This window comes from Symphodus melops (genome assembly GCF_947650265.1).
Source record: "Symphodus melops genome assembly, chromosome: 9".
In the NCBI taxonomy this organism is placed as follows: domain Eukaryota; kingdom Metazoa; phylum Chordata; class Actinopteri; order Labriformes; family Labridae; genus Symphodus; species Symphodus melops.
The window spans coordinates 7,171,484-7,192,928 of NC_136699.1; the positions used below are offsets into that span (position 1 = coordinate 7,171,484).

The 21,445-nt window shown below is 41.7% G+C and overlaps 1 protein-coding gene across 3 annotated transcripts in view; it reads left to right on the plus strand.

The window, feature by feature from the left end:
* Positions 1-21,445, plus strand: part of LOC306829065 (transcription factor COE3) — a 121,368-nt gene that overhangs the window by 91,044 nt on the left and 8,879 nt on the right. For all 3 annotated transcript variants that reach the window (XM_079351911.1, XM_079351910.1, XM_079351909.1), the window contains 3 exons: positions 3,339-3,427; positions 15,903-15,968; positions 16,601-16,775. In XM_079351911.1, the coding sequence (XP_079208037.1) occupies positions 3,339-3,427; positions 15,903-15,968; positions 16,601-16,775 (330 nt within the window). The remainder of the gene's footprint in view (positions 1-3,338; positions 3,428-15,902; positions 15,969-16,600; positions 16,776-21,445) is intronic.

Consider the following 21,445-nt stretch of genomic DNA (forward strand, 5'->3'; position numbering starts at 1 on the left):
GGAATTCTTGGTTTCAGTTGATAAATTCAGGCTGTGGACTTGCTACTGGTCTGAATACTTGAACTACACCTATTATTCTCAGTACTACTAACCTACTTTGTGTAACAGTGCTCTTTCTACTTTTATTTCACTATTTCTATTTCATTTCCCTGCCTTCTTTCCTTTTTTTCTGCTTTATGTTAATTTACTAGATGTTGAATATATTTTATTCAAAAACAGCCTTTCTGAAACTTGGACATAAATGAAAGCAGGACGTGTCGGCTCATTAATCAGCCTGCAGATGTTCCAGTGTTCACACATTTTTCTGCTGCAGGAAGTGAACATCTCTGCTCATAAATGTGTAAATGTTCACAGCTCTGACCTGCTGTTTCAACGCGTCTCCTCTCATGCTACAAATCTGCCGTCAAGAAATTAGTTTAACGTGTAACCCACCTCCCCCTTCCTCCCCCTCGAGTCTCTCCCCTCTCGTCCTCTCTTCAGTCACTTAGCCGCCTAATAACAGAGCGCTCCGATCAGCAGGACGCCAACCAACCGTTTGATCACTTTCACAGGGAGGAGAGGGAGAAAAAAGCAAACGGAGGGAGCGATAAATACTTGATTAAATATATAAAGAATCCCCCTCCTCTCACCTCACCTCTGAATTATCTCCCTGTGCTCCTCTTCTGATTTATAAAAAACATCAGACAGCAGCAGAGAGCGACGGCCGCGGCCTCCTCGCTCGCACAAAAAAAGAGGAGAGAGGAAAATCAATACAAATTACGATGGAGAAAGTGGCACTGATGCCTGGAATTGCAGCATATGTTTACACTAAATCAGGCAATCTGTCTTCATATGGGCGGTGTAATGCGTGTGTGAGTGTGTGTGTGTGTGTGTGTGTGTGTGTGTGTGTGTGTGTGTGTGTGAGTGTGTGGGGGGGGGGGGTCAGGGTTCGCACTGCCAACCGCCGCTCTCCAATTACTCGAGCTCTTTGCAGGGAGTCAGCCGGTATCGATTGGCTGGGAGGAGCACGGGGCCCTGCAAGCAGCCAATGGGGCGCTGGGGTCATAGTGCGCGGAGATTTTAATAAGGGGAGGTAATGGGTTTAATTTCTGCAGAGGGAGTAGGGGGGAGGGAGGGGAAGGACTCTGAGCAGCCTGTCCAGAGGTTCATTAAAAGCCTCCGTCTTTGTTTCTTCCTCCATCTTCTCCCTCCCTCCATCCGTCCACGCAGAGATGGTCTCTTTTGTCACAAGGTTGCCGGTTAGAATCTAAGCTAATCAAGAAGTCTAATTCTGTACAGCAACATAAGATGACCCCATCAACCACAGGACATCGTATCATAGACCCCTTTATACTGTAGAGATAGGTTTTAAATGATGCACGAGAAATGACAAATCAGTCTTTCTTAGTTTTAAGCTAAACGTTCCTTTGTTGATTTCTTGTAATTGAAGTCTTTTATATACTTTTACATACTTAGTCATGAGGAATTTTTTGTCCTCATCCAAACTTTGATTATGCTTTGGTTTTCTTGGAGACTTCTTTAAGAATCATTAATTCTGATCTTTGCATTTAATTATTCAGACAGATCTGTTCTTCAGGACAGAGAGCTGTGCAACAAGTCAACTCTGAACAGGAAGAAAATCTAAATATGGAGAGGCAGGTTGATAATATGGGTCAAGACAGCACAAACAATCAAAGATTGGAACAAGTATGTTTCATCCTTTGACAATATAAATGACCATTCGGGCTCCAGTCTTCTCCTGCAGCATCAGATCAGAAGCTCGTCTGATACAGACGAAGAGTTAAACACCCCGTCTCTCCTCTTCCTCTTCCTCCGAGTGTAAATGGATTTTTTATTCAATTGCAGCATTTCCCATAGTGCCTTTCACTTGTTTTATAAGTTGGGATGTATGTACGCAGCGTCGAGAGGTTTATCCGGTTTGCTGCTCGTGTCGTTATCTCCATTCATCCTCCGCTGCTCTGCATCCCCCCAAAAAGTCTCTTTGGGATCCCACAATGAATCCCTCTTTTATCCACGCCAGGCGAGGTAATAGATTCAGGCCGCCGCTGCTCTCTGCTTCCTTTCAGGAAGGCGGGGAGGCAAGAAATCCAACATGGCAGCCCCTGCGGCGAGGGCCACGTCCCTCAGCGCTCTGTCACCCTTCAGATATCATCCCCACCCCAGTCGCAGCCTGAAAGCCCTTTTTCTCCTCCGCGCTGCTTGAAACGGGCCCCGACAAATTTGATTTAGCAGCTCGCCGTCGCCTATTCCTGGGGAAAGAAAACAAATATTGTTATAATGGTAATAACATCTATTTGGAGCACAGGCGACAAACGGCGGCGCGGCCCTTTGAAGGAGACCCCTCTGTGCTGCGTATAGCTGCCTTATTCTTATTCATGAAAGTCGCGGTTATGCATATTAGTGCAAACTAGCTATTCTACTCAGCGGCATTTGGTGTGTCAATCATCCTTACAGAATACAAGAGCCAACGGTGACAAAGCGGAGTGGGCAAGATCGGCTGACAAATTGTCCCCAAAGTCAAATTTGACAGCCTTTTATGATTAATGGGCTTGATTATGGCGAAGTGTCTCCCTGAACTCATTTCCGGGTGTTTCTCCTGCTCGGCTCTCCGTGTATGGAGAGAGAAGGAAGAGGAAGAGGAGGAGGAAGGCCGAGTGTTTGCGGAGGTGAATAAGTGGAGGAGAAAAGAAAAGAAAGGTTGGATTGAATTAGCGCTGCTGGAGCGGTGAAAAGGCGGAGCGAGGAGGACAGATGGAGTGTGAGGTCTCACACTTAATAAACAGCTGAAAGAGAGAGAGAGATCAACTGACACTGCTCTCTCTCTCTCTCTCTCTCTCTCTCTCTCTCTCTCTCTCGCTCTGTCTCTCTCTCTCTGTTAGCGTTCACTCTTAATAAGAACCAACAGACTGAAGCTGAAGATCACTGAGAGGTCACACTCACGTTTTTAAACCAGTGAAACAGGCTTCTGTGAAAACCTCGAATGTGCCGGCTGGTGCATGTTAAGTCACACTCGTTCAGATCAAACTGAAATTCTGTCCATATGTTTTTGGGGTTAAAAAGATTTGAGGGTCTCCCGTAGATTTCATCATCTTTCAGCAGTCAAACAGGCTGTAATGTTGTACTAAACATGTTTCCACTAAAAGCTGTTGTTTCTCAGATTGTTGTTGTTAAGTGTCAATGACAAAACATTACAGAAATGATCCCTGCAGAGATAAATCTTTTTGTATTTTTTAAGTTGTTTTCTTTGCTTTGATATTCTGCTGTGTGTTTAATCTATGTTCAATATAGTTTTAAACATGTTCTGTTGTATTAACTCATCACTCGTCACTTTTTTGCAGCCTTGAACGAGCCAACCATCGACTACGGCTTCCAGAGGCTACAGAAGGTCATTCCACGCCACCCAGGGGACCCTGAGAGGTTACCTAAGGTCAGTCAGACGAGCCATCAAGTCACTGCTGCATGCTTGTGTCAGAGATCAGATGTCAGGTTCAAGGACCAGAAAGTGAGCCCAGAACAAACCTGTCAGTCAGAGCTCTGGGTCAACAGCCCCATTACAGGCTGGTTTAAACCTGGAGTGGCTGTTTGTCCCTCTGTGGCCGCCGTAGACCACCTGCACGGCTTCACATTCAGGTTTCCTGTAGTATTCGAGCTGCCTGACGTGATTTGTTGGTTCTGCTCTGGACACTTTTGGCTCAGCATCATCTCCTCGCTGCCAGCCAGCTGATTGTTTCCGATCCTTCAAACAGCTGTTCACGGGAGAAATTCTCTCGCTGAGCTTTGTTTTTTGTTTCCCCTTCGACTGGCAAGCACCAAGGTTTGGACGGCGGCAGGTTGCTGGCTGAGACGGGTCGGGCTTTTAGAATGTGACCTGATAAAGGTGGAGAGACAGAGGAGAGCAGGTGGAGAGAGCTGATTGGTTCATCTGGGTGTGACTCACATACCCTCCTTTAGACGAGTAAACCTTTGTGTTTGTAGATTCACGAATGAACCTCGTTCTTTATGAAACTATCAGATACATTTTGATCAATATTCCAGGAACAGGCAGCCTAACTTTTCATCCCTGAGTTTTGATGATGTTTTACCATATTGATAAACACTTCAGTCACTTATTTAATTATCTTAAATTAAACGAAATGGGTCAGAATAGTTTAAACTTGATCTCAACTGCATGTTCTGATACAAATCATTATTAGATCAAGGTTATGCTCTTGTTTCCTCATAATGATTGTGAAGCACTTTGAATTGCCTTGTTGCTGAAATGTGCTTTATAGATGAACTTGCTTTGCTTTGCTGAACTACAACTCTAAGCTGAATTTCTGTAAAAAAGATTTTAAAAAGTTCTTCGCGGTCAACAAAAAAATCATTGATGGATGGATGCCGAGCTTATTTTTGCTTAAAGAATTCAACATGAACAGGCACGGAAGTTGATTCTTATTTAGCGATACTAATATGAAACAAAAAGCTGTTCATCTCAACCTCTGTATCCAGTTACCTTTGAGTTTTGTCAAAATGAATCAAATAAGGATCACACTGGCATGATTTCATCCCACTGATAGTCGATTTATCATGACATTGGGAGGGATAATGCTGATTGGTCTGAAGACATTTCAAGCATATGGGCTACTGAAAACTTGGACGTGAACTATTTGCTTTCGTGAGTAAAGTTGAAAAGCAGACTCTGACCAGTGGATGTGTTGTGGAGTATAAGAACATTATGAGCTGAAGTTTGAAGTGGTAGTTGCAGTTTACTAAATATACTGCACAAATACTCATCTCCACGTTTAACAACAGATATTTTGTAAATATGTAATCCCCTTTGTTTTTTGTAATTATAAGCTTGTTTTAGAAACGTGCAGACAATGGTTAGTTGTTAGGTTGCTGATATGACTGAAAGGATGAGCTGCTTGAAAGTCTTTGCAGGCGTAATTTTTTAAGTCGGAGTCATCTTAAACTGAAGCAGCTGCATGAGGGAAGGAAAAGCAGATTTAAAAATCTATTAAATCTCAGTGGCAGCTGCTTTAGAGAGCAGTGACAGAGAAGAACTGTGTCTCAGATTCATCTTTAATGGTGTAAAAATCACAGGAAGCTCCTTGAAGATCTGTGCAGAAAAACATTTGTCGTGAAATCAGTTTGTTTGGATTCAATATTCACAGACAGAAAGACATTTGAATGCACACACAAACACACACACACACACACACACACACAGACACACAAACACACACACAACACACACACACACACACACCTGGCCTGATTCGTATGAAGAGATTATTCGTGCAGCGGCCGGCTGCGAGCTAACTGAAGCAGATTCTTTGAGGCAGCGAGCGGCGGCGGTGGCGGAGAGCGTCAGATGGGCTCTGACACTCGAAAGCAGCTGCCAAATTGAAACCATTTATCAAAATCTGACATCGGAGATCCAGTCACCAAAAAAGCAGTTTATTTGTAAATTGATACTAATAGTGAGCATACATTGTCTGGCCTCTTTGATGGCCTGATTTGCAGCAGGAGTGGGACGTCAAACACCTCCTCCCTCCCCCTCTCCGCCTTTTAAATATTTATTTATTCAAAAGAAAACTCAATAAGGCCGCAGATTTTTTTTCCTTCCAGACATTTTGGACATGAGAAAAAAATCACAGCGAGAGGAGAGGGAGCGTTAGATTCACAGCCAGCATGCTGAAAGGATGGCGGGGATCATGTGACAGAACAGCAAGGGGTTAACTCTTCCTGTCACTTCTCTTTTGTTTTGACCGGCCGTTGCTCTGCAGAGGACAGGAGGAGGGATGGAGAGAGATGTTTCTGCGACCAGGTTTCTTTTTTTGGACAGGCGGGGCGACACAGAACAGATTGATTTGTTGTCGGGCGTCAGGTGGAGGATTATGGGAGCAGCATGGAGACAGAGTGGGTGTGACTGTTCAACTAAAACTGAAGCAGTGAATATGGAAAACAAGAGGAAAAAAAACACAAAGCTGATTTAATCTGAAAGATAGGAAACTGCTGTGGATTTAAAGCTACAGCATAAGGTTAGCCTAGTTTAGCACCGAGGGATAAAGCATTTAATATATCTCCATCAAAACAGGAAAGATCTACTAAAAGTCCCATGAAACTACTAACAGAGTCCACATATTGATGTTTCTCATAAAAACATAAATCCAAGAGGACTTTCTGCAGATCTGCAATTACAGTAACCACCAAAAAACATCAACGTGTTAAGGATTTCACGATTTCACAGGTCTCATTAAAGTGTTGCATCATAGCTAACTAGCTTATCACCAATGAGCAGGGATGGGTAAAGTTCTGACATAGAAACTTGCTCTTAGCTAACTCAATAAAGTCCAAATCTACAACTTCTTTAGCCTAGCTGCTGCTGTCCCATGAAATAAAAGGCAAAAAATGGCTCCAAAAATATCTTTCATGGACATTCCTGTTATTCTGTTAAATATTTGTCTGAAATGTACAGTATGTAAAATCCACCAATCGGGGGCTCTCAATCAAAACAAGAACAAACGATGATGTTGAGGCTGGTGGGGCATCATGGGAGTGATTCTCTCTGCTCTTTCTCGAGATATTTTCATGTAAACATTGTTATACTATACCTTTAAGTTTTGGTTTAACACCAACGCTAAACCAGTGAAAGGAGTGGTGACATTCCATTGAGGGCGTTGAGGGTTGGCTATATCTTACAAACTTATAACTTTTCCCCACTTTATCACCAGTGTGTTGCTCTACCTGTAAATCAGACGGAGCCTAAAGGTGTGAACAGTGACAGTGAAGCTTCATGTGTCCGTACTGTGTTTGCTGGACGGACACTGGGGTGTCCACTTGCAGCTGAGACAGACTGTAAATGAGATTAGAGGTCTGAATTATCCAGGAGAAAGCACAGAGGTCATCAGCGACCAGTTGGCCTCACAGCCTGTCGTCCTGCCTGGCTGTGCGGCGGCCCCTGTCTGTCTGTCACAAGGACCATCTGACTTTAAATCATTCCTCTTAAATGTCTGAATCTAAACCCTCAGATTTCCAATAATTTAGGAATGAGAATAAACATTAATGATCAATTTAAGTGCAGACCGAGGAGCAGAAGAAAGGTTAAAGGCTTTGATAAGGGAACTAAGGCTGTAATAAGAATAACTGATTTATTGAAGGGGCTTTTAAGTTAAATTGTAAGGATGTTAAAGGCAAGCAAATAGTTTAAAAGAAATACATGTTTATCTGTGAAAGGACGTCCTGCTTGGTTTTAAATTATTTTTGATTAGCTGCAGACAAATAAACCCTTCGTCATATTTCCCTCTCCTTCCTGGTGATTTGTGAACCATAACGTGGAGATTAAGCATGTTTGGCGTGTAGCGTGTGCACCTTTAGCTCTGATCATTGACCCTTATCCTGACTCGTGAGGTGGGGGGGGGCACCCGTCCGTTCAGGGATTATTAATTCCATCCCACTTCATGAATGAGGAGATTTCCTGCTCTCATTGAGAATAATGAGCAATATTTGATTCATGAGCTGAATTTCAATCAGCTTAGTGTGAATGAATTAACCCCACACCATGTCCCACATCATTAGAAGATCTCTGCGCCTGATAATCGCTAATCTGGAGATCCGGCGCTATGCCGCTCGGCTGCTGCGGCTCCGCGCGCGGGCCCATCCATGTTTTATAGAGATCAGTGGGGCGGCGGCTGTATCTGTAGCCGCGCTCGGGGTGATTTATCATTGTTAAGGCCGCTGTCTGATGGCTTCTCCTCCAGGGTCACACTGATCCCTGCTCGCCCAGCACCTCCTCAGCCACGGAGCCGGCCCCCCGTAATTAAGCCCCAAGAAACCAGAGGAGGAAAATAGAAAAAAATAAAGAGGGAGGAGGGTGAAAAAAAAGGAATATGTCAAGAGATGGACGAAAGAAGGGCAAGGTCACGAGGGTGCATCCTGTGAGAGGTGTGAGGGGGGGTTAAATCTAAACGTCAGGAGTGTTTGTTTCCATAAAAATAATCAGATTTCATTCAAAAACATTAAAGTTTTCAGATTATCATGAAGATGGTCATTTGTTTAAAACTGTAGTACCGGTAGTTGTTTTATTCTTACCTTTTTATCAACAGAGAGGATTTTACTTCAGCTTTACTCGCCTCTTTACCCCTTGTACTATTGTTTTCTGAGTATTTGATAAAAACAATAAAATAATATTTCCTGTGCATTTTATCTCTCTCATTGAGAAAGGAGGGTCTAATATTGCTTCTAACGTACAACTCCCTGTTTAACCAATTTCATTCCCATGTAAATGTATAAGTAAGAGATCAGGTCCTGTTTTATCTCATGTGTCTGAGAGAGATGTAACCACCAAAGAGACGTGACGTGAGCAAGAGGGGGGATGAGATGTCTGACAGAGATGAAGGAGTGATTTAAAAAGTGTTTTCCTGTTAAAAAAAAAAAAACGTATGAGAAAAACAAAAAACACACTCAGGTAAACACACTCTCCAGATGTGAAGGTGTTTCACAATCAGTGAATCCTCCTCCTTGTTGTGAGTTGATTAGACCCGCTGAGGATGACTCTCATGTTTGTGTGTGTGTGCAGGTGTGTGTGTGTGTGTGTGTGTGTGTGTGTGAGAGAGAGAGAGAGAGAGAGAGAGAGAGAGAGAGAGAGAGAGAGAGAGAGAGTTTTTTTTCTCTGCCTCTGTAAATGTGTGTGTGGTGTGTCTGTGAACATACTACAACTCTGTGTCAAATCTACGCTCCACTTGAAACAATGAATAACTGACGAGAGCATCAAATGAGGATTCATCCACCGCAGAAAATAGTCCTTTAAAAACCAGGCATTTTCTTCCACTTTGTTTGATTACAACAATGTTCACTTTTGAGCACATTGCTCAAAATAAAAGAAAACAAAACCGACCAGTCTCGCAAAGAATGCTGAACAGTTTGTTATGAGAATGATTTATGTGTTAAGGTTAATTAAAAAGTTCCAACTCCTTCAAATAGCCTGTAAAAAATGTTAAGTATACGATTACAGTGGGATCCAGATGGTTTTCAGACATTTGGAATTAATTTATTTGCTGTAAAAACATTCAGAGATGCTTGTATTAAATTACGTCTAATCTTCAGAGCAGCTTGTTGGATTCAAAACAGTTTAAATTAATAATCCTAAATGTTGGTTTTAATTTCCTGTGAATATTCTCACAGGAAGTCGCCACATTCTTCTTCTCTCCAAAGTAGAATTTTATCTTGATCATGACCCGGCATGAACTCTACAGAGTGTCGACCAGTCAGATGATCAGATTAGACGCTTTAATATCTGAATTTAATATAGGTTTCTATTCCAAATTAAAGGGCCGGTACACATCTTTCTTTCACAACTTACGTTTTCAAGAAGTTAGTGTTGAGTCTTCTGACGATGTTGAGGTTATGTCCTTAGCTAAAGCTTTACTTTGAAGACCTAACTATGTTGGCTAACTTTCCCCAGTGGCCAGCTGGGGTATTGCACAAAGATGTTTAATAAAAAAATAAAAAGGTGATATTGATCTTGAAAATTCAATATCACTGTACCTTGTCAGTCAACATGGTCTTTGCAGGCTTCTTCACAATCTGTTTGTCAACAAATGCACGTTCTCGATGGGGGAGGAGGGGGGGGGGGGCGTAAACAGATTGCAGTTTCACTTAGAGGCCTTCAGTAGGCGCCAAAGCTCACCAAACCAAATCCCTTCATGTTGATGCTTTAAATGATTTTTACTGCTGAGTGAAACATTCTGTCTGCTGAGTGTGATGTTTGTGCAGATGTGTGCAGCACCAGTATTGACATGTAGTTTTCACTTCACGTTGTCGATCACTTTTTACTGTATCAATATCAAGCAGATGTTTATGTTTAGTTTGGAGCAGATGATCCAATCAGCTGTCTCCGTCTATGAGCAGTTTGATGTGTCCAGTTATCCACTCCAAACCTCCTCCCCCTTTCACCCCCTCCTCCACATTGACTCCATCCATCTTTTCTTGGCTGAAAGGAAACACCCAGAGACCCTCTCTCCACCTCCTCCTCCTCATCGCCCATCCCTCCCATCTCCATCTTCTTCTTCTCCCATATTCCACCGTCTCCCCCATTCCCTTCCTCTGTCCTCCCCCCTTTAGGAGGGGTGGGTCAGTGATAAGAGATGATGATGATAACCGGGAGCCAGTGCATTACCGTATCGATTGGGGCCTTTCAGCGCCGCTAAAGCGCCTGGCGCTCTGATTGCCGGCACTCGCGCTGACAGGAATCCGATGGCGCTGTCTCTCTCTCTCTCTCTCTCTCTCTCTCTCTCTCTGTGTTAGAGTGTGTCAATGTGTGTGTGTGTGTGTGTGTGTGTGTGTAGGGTGTGGCCGAGCAGCTGGTGTTTGTGATGGTGTGAATGAGGATATGTAGTATGACGCTCTGACGGATAAGAACAGAGGTTTGAAACAGAACCTGTTAAATAAAAACTAGAGCTGTAAAATGATCCATTTTTAAAATCTCAATAAATTGCATATTCAATCATGTTTGAAATTCAATTATTTTGCATTTCAAAAAAAAATTCTTTTATGTTTTTATGTCAAATTTTTGTTTTGTTTTAAGCTAGAACTGCTTCCTGTTTGAAGACAAACCTGCTATTATTTTAAAATCAAATGAAAAAAACTTTTGAAAAGTTAAAATATTACCTCAGTACGTTTTAGAAGAAGAGCAGATCTGTGCCTTTTCATATATTTGACCCAAGTCTTTCATACAGCTGAAACACTCCCGTAAGGACTGCGGAAGTCAGTCTTGTGGTTGAAAGTGTTTTTGCTTTTGAAGCTTATAAAGAGGCATTCATTTTTTTTTCTTTTTTTTGATTCATATTGTTTTATAAGTAAATAAAAACTCCTCATAGAAGCTTAAACTCTTTTCCTGTATGTGCGGAGACAAAGAGGCCCAGGTTGGTAAACTTATTTGCACTATAATCCTGTCTATTAGTAACACAATGACAGAAAATATAAATATTTTGTTAATTTAATTCATACACTTGATGCAATGAAACACACTTAAATATCTTTTCAGACGGGGCCAGTTGCTTCTGTTTGGGAGATTTAAATTGAAATATTGTCCTTCCATGATGACTTATGCCTTCAAAGAAGCTCTGTGTTAATTACAAAAACGCAACACCAACAATCTCAGTAACACAATCATGCCATAATAACACAATAACATCATGAGTTATTTCTTAAAGGAGGAGACACTGAGCTTCTTCTTCTGTGGTGGAGAATAAGTGTAGCTGCAGTCAGAGAGCGCCTGTTCCACAGATCAGAGAGTGTTGGCCGAGAACAAATGAACCAGCACAAGAACAAACACACACACACACACACACACACACACACACACACACACACACACGTGCACACACACACACACACACACACACAGAAGCACACTCTGAGCAGCAGCAGCTCTCCAGCAGCGAGGCCTCGGAGGCGTCATTAACTTGAGAAGGCTGTTGTGTCTGTCAGGACCTAATGAAAATAGAAGCAGGACACACACACACAAACACACAGACACACACACACACCATGTCTTCACATTACTTACACAAAATTCATAAAAAATACACAATGTACAGTACATTACACATCGAAGAGCAATAGTCTTTTGTGCGTACAGCTCCAGTGTCAGTGAACTGTATTTTTCAGGTGTGTTTCTGCCTAAGTATGACATGTGTAAGTACAGTGTGTGTGCGTGCGTGTGCGCGCGCATGTGTGTTTGTGTGTGTGACGGGCAGCTGCTGCCTCTCGGCGTCTCCCTGCTGCAGCAGAGCGAAGGAGACATTAACTAACTTCTGTTTTCTAATGGAGATTAATGAAGCCAGGGGAGCAACACTCTACACACACACACACACACGCACAAACAGTATTACACAATCACGCACACACTGACAAACGTACTTTTTTTTACCTGTGTCAGAGCGGATTTTATGTTTGGTTTAAAATGAAAAGGTTATTAAAAAAGAATAAGAAACAAACAGGAGAGGAAATAAATAGATATAATGATGTGCAAACAAACAATACAAACACACATCAACAGTATCATACTGTAGCAACACACACACCTACACACACACACACACACACACTGTTGGCAGTTGAATACTGGCAGATTGTCCTACAATAGAGAGGGATGTTGCAGGATCGTTTGATTGACAGGAAGCTATTCATTCACTGAACACACACACACACACACACACACACACACACACACACACACACACACACACACAGTCCAGATGATCTGGCACACAGATAGAATTAGAGTCACACATTCAAGTTGAACATTTGATCTTGTTGAGCTGTTGGAAGGGGAAATTATTTTTGATGGAGTCACCTCACAGCTCTCACCTTCTCCAAGTCTTTGTTCTAATAAAACTGCTCTCTGTGACGTCACACATCACATCTGTGGAGCCACTCCACTGGTGGGTTTAAAGGGCGTCCTACTGCTGCAACCTACGGAGAAATGACTGTTTCCACCTACTTGTCGTCTCCAGGTTAATTTAAATGTTTAAAAAGAAGTAAGTGTTGTTGCATAACGTTAGCCAATAAGCACAACTCACCTACAGTATGATCTGATGCTAAAAAATCTGTTGCCCTTCAACAGCAGCATTATTGTTTTGACCACATAAGAAATAAGGCTGTCCGTACTTTTGTTTCTTCCATACAGGCAGCAGGCTGTAAACGTGTTTACTTCTGCTGTACAAATTGTCATATTTAAATGTGAACTCATGGGGATTCTTTGAGTTTTGTAAAGTGAACACTAGAGGAACAGTGCAGTTTTTCGCACATCAACATTAGATTCATTTTTAAACATCAAGGTGAACAACATTAGCGTCCAACTTAACAAATTCACAACTCAGATTATAGATTTTACATGACGACTGTGAACACATCATGTCAGGCTTCATGTCCAGATGGGGGAGTTTTAAATTTGGCCCTAATTATTGATCTTATTCAGGTTTAAATAAAAGAAAGTGTTGCATTCACTTGCTATCTCATGAGAAAATAAAACACATGACGAATGTAAATAAATATTTAAGATCTGACATTTTTTTTCAGAGACATTTTTTAAGAGGAAAAACGTAGTGGCTGTGTTTTTTTTGAAGAGCCCACACTGTTAGTAAATGTTTGTCCTTCAGTGCACATTTTCAGTGTTTATCTGAGGATCATTTAGCAAGATCAGCTTTATTTTGTTGTTACTCCTGACTATTGGTGTTCCAGTTCGGTGGATGTGAAAAGTTTTGTGGAACAAAATCTCTGAACGTTTTTTGTTTCCATCTTAGTGTGTTGGACAGCATCCTCCGAGGTCAGCGTCTGTCGTGGGAAATGAGAGCTGTGTGTGTGTGTCTGTGTTGTTGTGTGTGTTGGCAGCGGAAGCAGAGCACTCTGATTGGCTGAGAGGGAAACAATGTGGTGGATGATGACTGCTTGTGCTCTGAGTCACAGGAGACGTACATTTTCAGTCTAAAATAGTAGAATCAAGAAACCATGCAGCAGTTTTAACCTCGTCCTGTCAGAGCAGATCACATCGTCTTCAGAGAAACTCCTCAGAAATAAAAATCACAGATTTGAGCAGCAGGTGATTAAGTCTGTCAGAGACTCTTACAGCTGCTGAATCTCTAATGATGAGTTCAAAGACTTCAGGGAGAAAATGGTTCAGTTACAATTAAACAATCAGAAGAAGAAATACTCAAATTGTTTAAAATTTGATAAAGACAGTACTACACTGTCAAATAAGAAACTTAACTCACATTAAGCTCTCAAATTTTTGTTTGTTTGTGACTTCTTTTGACCTGACTTCAGATCTGTATTTGTACTGCATGCTAAAGGCTAATAAGGAGTGTTGAAAACAGAGCAAAAAATAATGCAACGTTTTGAAGAAATAAAAAAACAAAAATGAGAATGTGATTGTACTTGTCAGGATTAAGGCTCAAAAATGCAGACTGAATGAATGCATGCATAGCTACTACACAAAAAGGAATGTAATTTAAGACAAATTATTGTAAAAGAGTAAAAGGATTATTTTTGATTTGATGTCTGTGTATTATTGATGACAGTGGGAACTAAGTTATTTCAATCTCTGTTTGAACTTCATTATAAAGCACATTGAACTAAATGTGATGTATAAATAAATATGCTGTTCTATAATTTGTAATGTCAATTAATGGTGATTAACAAAGAAAAATGACAAAAACTGAACACGTAGACTGAAATACAGCACATCTCTCTCTTTCTCTCTCTCTCTCTCTCCCTCTGTGTGAGTGTCTCTCGCCTGTCCACTGTGCTGTAATACCTCAGGGAGCTCCAGCAGAGGCCTCCACCTTCCCACTGCTGCTCCTTGGGGACTCACACCTCCTCCCCCCTCCTCCCGCTCTCAGTCAGCTGATGCTCCTCAGATTTCTGTGTGTTTACACCTGAGGCTGAGCTGTGAAAAAACACACCTTTATTCACACTCCTGGGAGTGTCTTTACTTTCTATTTTTCTCTTCTTTCTAGATACACCATTTTTCATTTGTCACTTTCTTTCATTTTCGTTTCCTTCCCTTTTGTCTTTTCTTTCTTTTGTTCTCTTTTCCTTTTGCATTTTCTTATTTACCTTTCTTTTCTTTTGCTCTATTTTGTTCCTCAATTTCTTAAATTTTCTATTTACTGAAGAATTTCTTTCTGTACTTTTTTCATGACATTTTTTGTTTGATCTTTCCTTGTTTTTGCCTTTTCCCTCCTTCTTCATTCCTTTCTTTTTTTATTTTGTAACCTTTTCTTTTCTCATCCTTTTATGATTCCTTCCCGTTCACTCTATTTTTCTCTTTTGTTTCCTTTTCTTGCTAGATGTCCTGTCGTCATGTTTTCCTTTTTCCCTTTATGTTCTACATTCTACAATTTCCGTCTTCTTCACCTTCCTTTCCTTTCCCCTTTACCTCTTTTTTCCTTTTCATTGCTCTTTCTACCTTTGTCTGTCGTTGTTTGGTTTCCTTCCTTCCTCCCTCCTTTTAGGTTTACTTATTGCTCTCCTTAAATCTTTAATTTCTCGTTTTTTCTTTCCTCATTATTGCCTTCCTGTACTCTTCCTCTTATTCCTCTTTTCCTTCCTAAAAACATCTTCTCCCTCCTTTTTCTTCTTCTCCTCATGTGTTAGTGTGTGTGGGTTTTCTCTATTTATCAGTCCTGTTATTGTTATTAACAGCCATCACAGTGGTGACCTGCTGAGCTGCAGACATTCAGATTGGACGCTTCCTCTCCTGTGGGCTGATGGGAAAACAGCCCTGGGGCGAGAGAAAGAGAGAGAGAGTGTGTGTATGTGTTCCTGCATGTTGTGTGTGTGTGGTCCCGGTGTTAATGGCTTCCCACTGACTCGTCCTTTCTCTTTCTTCCCTCCGGCTACAAACATTCATCCCTCTGTCTCTCTCCATCAGCGGCCATTTTGGATCTAAAAGATCATTTAATGTCAACTTTGAGCTCTGACTGATCATTAGCTTTAGATAGTCCTGCCACTGCTGTGATTGGTTGGTTGCTGTTTTTTTTGTCTTGGATGCTCTGATTGGCTGCTCCTCCTCTCTGCAGGTGTAACAGGCTGACCTGTTACATGTCCTGTTCTGTTCTGGTTTCATATTTCAGAAAGATATTTTTATCGGTTGTTAAACTGAGTAGACTGTATTTTATAATGTCAGTATAAAAGTAAAAATAACTTAATTAAAAGGCACGCTCTGATTGGACAGATTTGAGAAATCCTGGAAAATAAAAAAAATATTTTTTCTGTTGTAATTAGAATATTTTTTCTTCCAGTCTATTAAACATGAGAGCATTTGCTCAAATAAGCTTTAAGCTTTGAATATAACGTAATAAATGTGAATATGATATTTCTGCTTTAATAGTGAATTCTCTTTCTTTGTGTCTTAGGAGGTTCTGTTGAAGCGAGCAGCCGACCTGGTTGAAGCTCTCTACGGGATGCCACACAACAACCAGGTGAGTCAGCAGCTTCACTCTGACCTTTGACATCCTCTGTAATACCACTTGAAGTTACCACAACATGGTGTGTTCACTGATTTATATACCCACAGGAAAAACATCTATATTCACTCTATTTAGTGACTAATAGCACAGTTCTGTGGTTTTGATGACGTTTATTATTTCTCGACTTCAGCTGTGAGCTGTCAAGTTGAAATAAGCACAGGTTTTAGTTTTTTCATGTGACGTGTTCAGACTCTTTGAACATCTCTTAAAAGGAGGAATTATTTGAAGTGAGGCTTTAAAGTCATAATAAACAAAGTCAGAGTTTTCAGAACATTATTTGTCCTGAATCACAAATACAACAGAGTGTGTAGTTTACCAGGGAAATATCAAAAGTCAATATAATTAATTCTTATATAATACTTTATTTATTAAGCACTTTCTAAAATGAAATAAATTATTTAAAATAATTGCCTTAGATATTTACCGGAGATTACAGACTCTTTGTGTGTAGTTTGTATTGTGTATTCGTGTATTTGAAACAAACCCAGATTCAGTTTTCTGTTCAACCTTGGAAACAAAATTTTCAAACTCCATCTCTCCCAATGACCATCCTTCTCTCCTTTCCTGTCTCCTCTGGTCTGCAGGAGATCATCCTGAAGCGGGCAGCCGACCTCACCGAGGCGCTCTACAGCGTCCCTCGCAGCCACAACCAGCTGCCCTCTCTCACCGGCTCAGCCGCTCATTCGGGGATGATGGGAGTGAACTCGTTTAGCAGTCAGCTCGCCGTCAACATCTCTGAGGCCTCGCAGGCCGACCAGGGTGAGGGCTCACTTTACCTACAATCCTCTGGGGCTGGTTCACAGTGGTCCAGTATGGTCCAGTTGAATTTGAGTAGACTGCAGCTGAGTTAAAAAGGCTTCAGTGGAGCCTGGCTGAGTTCTTTAGAGTTCAGCGGACACCAACAGTCCATTTGTAGTCCATTGTAGTTCAGCAGTCTAGTTATATCCAGTCTAGTTGAAATGTCTCAGGACGAAGTACATCTATAGAATCCACTCAAGTGTGGTACACACTTCAAGATCGTCAGGCTGATTTGGGCTTAGAGTCTCTCTTTCCAACAGTCTTCATCAAAGTGGTTTTAAAGATGATCTTGTCAGATGTTCCAGTGGCATGCGGTGTGTTCAGTGTGATCCGATCTGCTCGGGCCGCAACGATATCAAATACTCTAGTTGTGTGTGAGTGTGTGTGTGTGTGTGAGTGTGTGGGGGCGAATCCCTTGGACAGCCGATATCGCACTCTGTGGATTGTCACATGAATGAAACTCAAGAAGCAAGCTGACCGAAGGGCAGTGGACTGAGTCGAGCCCAGTTCACTTGAGTCCATGCAGCAGTCAAGAATTGAGCCGTGTTTCACAGACCAAACGGCTCTCTTCATCTCAGAGGAGCAGAGACACAACAACCCACCTGTCGGAAAAGTGTCGACGTCAGCTTCACAAAATTAAAGATGTTTGTCATAAAGAACACACTCACACACACACACACACACACAGAGTCAGGGAGATGTTTTCATCTCCCTGACTCTTCATTTCTCTCTCTTCCTTCTTTCTTCTTTGTCGTTTGTTTCTGTCTCCGATGACTCTCAGCTTTTCTTTCGTTACAACATTCCTCTGTGATAAGAGTTTTTCTCAAAAACATACTTATACTTTCTCTCTCTTCCATTATGTCCTTACTTTGTTCTGACATCCAGCTGAGGGTATTTTCATGATCTCAAGCTGCTTGTTGGATGATCAGATTTGTCTGTCAAACTATAATATTTATCAAGCGTATAGGAGGACATTTTGATTAAGCAATAAAAAAAAATCAATAACATCCATGTACAGTTTTTCAGAGCTTAAATTAACATAAAAATCTACGTACTAGGTCAGGCATTGAGGAAAACTGACAACCACACAGAACATTCAAATATATATCAAGTTATATGTAAACGTAAAACATGCAACGAGACTCATAAACACAAGAACCAAAGACAACATATTTGTGACCAGGTCATGACATGACATTTTACATAATATTCCAAAAAACAAAATATTTTTTTTAAAACGTCTTTAAGAGTAAAAGACTTACACACTGCGTTAAGCTTAGCTTGAGTTAAACATGGAGGATATAACCATCAGAGGCTGCGTGTTTTCTGTCAGAGGTATTTTCTGTTTCTGTCAGTGACGCTCCGGAAAACGTGCAGCAAACCGCTCATGAACACGCGACGACAGGAAGCAGATCGAGCTGCTTTTTCTCCCCGGACACCCCCTGTCTTCCCCCTCCTTCCCCTTCCTCCCCTTCCACTCCACCACGGTCTGCTTTTCCCATCGGCCCGGCAGCGAACACCTTTCAGGAATCTATGAGGTCATGGGAAACGAGTTGTTGAAAATTCATAACTCGGTAGTTTATGTGCCCAGAGCTCTCCGGTCGGAAACATTACACCGAGGATGTGACCGCCGGCCTCCCCGCCGTCATGTAGTATGAAACAGCTCTTTGTGCCCCCTCGCAATTACCCACCATGATTAAAACATTAATAAAAACAGCGGCGCCCGATCCCAGGCCTTATCAGGCGGACAAGGAGAGTAATTTACGGCGTTAATGCAGAGCAGCTCGTCCTGCTTAGTGACACATCGTCTCCTGAAGCTTTCTCTGCCATTTCTTTCTCTGGAGTTTGTCTCTGATTCTCTGTGACAGCTGCAGGTGAAGGTGGTGGAGACACAGAGGGAACGTTTACAAGCCTTTAAGAGGAGTATCGACAACCTCAAATATGAGAGTCCAAATATATCAGCCAACAGATGTGTAAATAGATATTGACAAATCTGAGTTCTCTAAAGGGAAATCAGCTTCATCACCTTCTGCAAACAACCAGAAATATTTTGTAGCCCCTACTGCATGATCCACTGCTGCAGGCTGAACAGATCTACTGCAGCAAAACTAAAACATTAGACATTTAGACCCTTGACAACCCCCCAAAAAACAAAACAGGAATTACCTGCTGAGTTACAGATATGTCCTAGAAAAATGGCCAATACTTTGAGAAATCATCAAGTGGAACGTTTAGAAAAAACAACATGAACACAAAATGTGACATTCTCATATTTGGGCAGCAAACAGATTCCAAACATGAAAACCAGTTTGACCATCAGAGGGACAAATACACTGATGTCATGCCGTGTTTGGCCTCAATATATTCTCAAAAACATCAATTATACTGTGGAGGACGCCTACGACATGGACGTCACCAAAAAGAAAAGTAATTGGGCATTTTTCTTTGATGTGTAACTAGTTGAGCTTGTAATTACGGCCTCTATGATGACACAAATCATCATATAAGTCAAGTTTGTTTTATTTTTAAAGCCCAAAATCATGTCAGGCACAAACTACAAGTACAAGGTTTCTACAATCCTTTAATTAAGATCAAGAAAAAAACATCACTCAAACTTTAAAAACACAATTTGTCCTAGTCAGTGTGGTTTATGGTTGTCCTGTCAAAGTAGAGATTAAGTCTATGAGGTGAATACAGCGTCCAAAAAAGTCATCTACATTTGAGATAGTCAATAAAAAACACAAGTCATATTTTCCTGCAGGTTTTTATTCTGGTTCAGCAGCTGTGCTGTTCGCTTTGGAACGTGATGTGTTCAGGTTGTGCAGTAAACTCCAGTATTAAGTCAGGAACCAGCTTGTGACACTTTGCGGTTTAAACGCTGCTGATCCACCTGCAGGGATCATTCACAGTGTGACGTTTACTCAGTGAAATAAACTGTCAGTCATTGTGTTAATCAGCAGCTCAAACTACATCTGAACTCTGAGCCACACATGTTTCAGTTTGAGTCTCTGTGAGGTTGAGGGATGTGATCTGCATCCGATCTCCTTCCCACGCCGCTGAGGACGCACACACATACACACCAAAACAAACACTTTCAACACAGCGAGCGTTTGTGAAGCATTTTTATTTTTTGTTATTGAAGAACAATGGTGACATTTAGCTGTTTCTGTGACGTGCTGCAGCTCGGCCGCTCCCTGCTCTCTCTCCTCCACATGTGTTTCCCATCTCCTCCTCCCCTCCTCCCGCTCCTCGCCTCCTCCCCGGGCAGCGCTCCATCACATGTTCCTGCTGGGAATTGCGTTGGCCTGAACCAGGAAGTGGGGGAAAGTGGACAAGGGTGGAGGGCTGATGGAGGGAGGAGGTAATGTGCTACTTGGCACACTGTTGACTTACACTGAGCATGCTCGGGCTGAGGTTGGTGGGAACCTGGGAGCCTCCTGAGGGGGTCAATGGTCAGGCTGAGCGCTGCAGGGAACATCGGTGTTCAATGCATCCTCGATGAGGGTCAATCAACGTGAGCCGAGGGGAGATAGAGGGGGGGAGGACGGGGTGTTAAGGTAAGTGCAGAGAAGCAGAGAGGTGAGAAAGGAATGGCAGGACTTTGCCTGAGGGGAGCGGTCTTTAACAGGCGTGATGATGTCATCACTTAGGTCACAGTGAGGAGCCAACCAACACATGCCTCAGCCTATTAGAATCTTTAGATTTATGATTATTTGTAACAAAAATGTAATCATTTTTCAGGGGCTGGAGGGGCTCAAATACTCATGGGAATTAGTGCATACATCACCAATGAAGAGTGTTATGTAAAAAGGCTCCTCTGTGCCCCCAAAACATTTGAAACAAAGCAGCCCCTCAAAGTTACATCCACATGTCGCACTTTTTTGGGAGGAGAAAAAATCCCAAGCCTTCGAAAACCTCGTAGTATCTTTCACTGAACCCAAACTGAAGTCAGAACCCAAAAAAAGATGACCCAGTAGCGGATTTCCAGCTGTTTATGTCATCATTTAGAAATAAGCACACCTGATTGCAGCTTTTGTAAATGCTTTGACATTGAATTCATTTTGCCTTGGTTTTAATTGTATATTTTTGCTGGGGCCAGATTTGAGTCGAGTAGTTCAGAAGAGTTTTCAGCGAGCATTTTTTATTGATGAAGGTAACGCCACCTTTTGTGGAACTCATCCGAGATTGTGAAATGTTTATTATTCCCTCATAGTCTGGTTACATATCAGAACATAATACCAGGTTGAACAAAACACAATCTCTTACAACCTTTAGCAGTAATCGTCCATCACCGTCCGATATACAGTAAAGATATGAAGCACCTTCATTCCAGGTCACTTCAGCTGTATGAACCAGAAAAAGATTGACTGTATTTACAAGTCTGAAGTTTGCTGAAACAACAACATCATGATGCAGAATTGTTCAAAGTAAAAAATCAATCGTGGTCAGGTCTGTAAATAACTTTGACAGTGTTTGTTTGTTGAATGGAGGACTAATCGATCACTTCTGATGTGTCTCAGGTAAAGTCGGGAAACCTACTTCAAACTAATTTGTTTCTCAAGTGCAAATATTTGATCTATATGATCTATAGCGGATTATCAGCTTAATTATATCCAGATATATTTCTATAG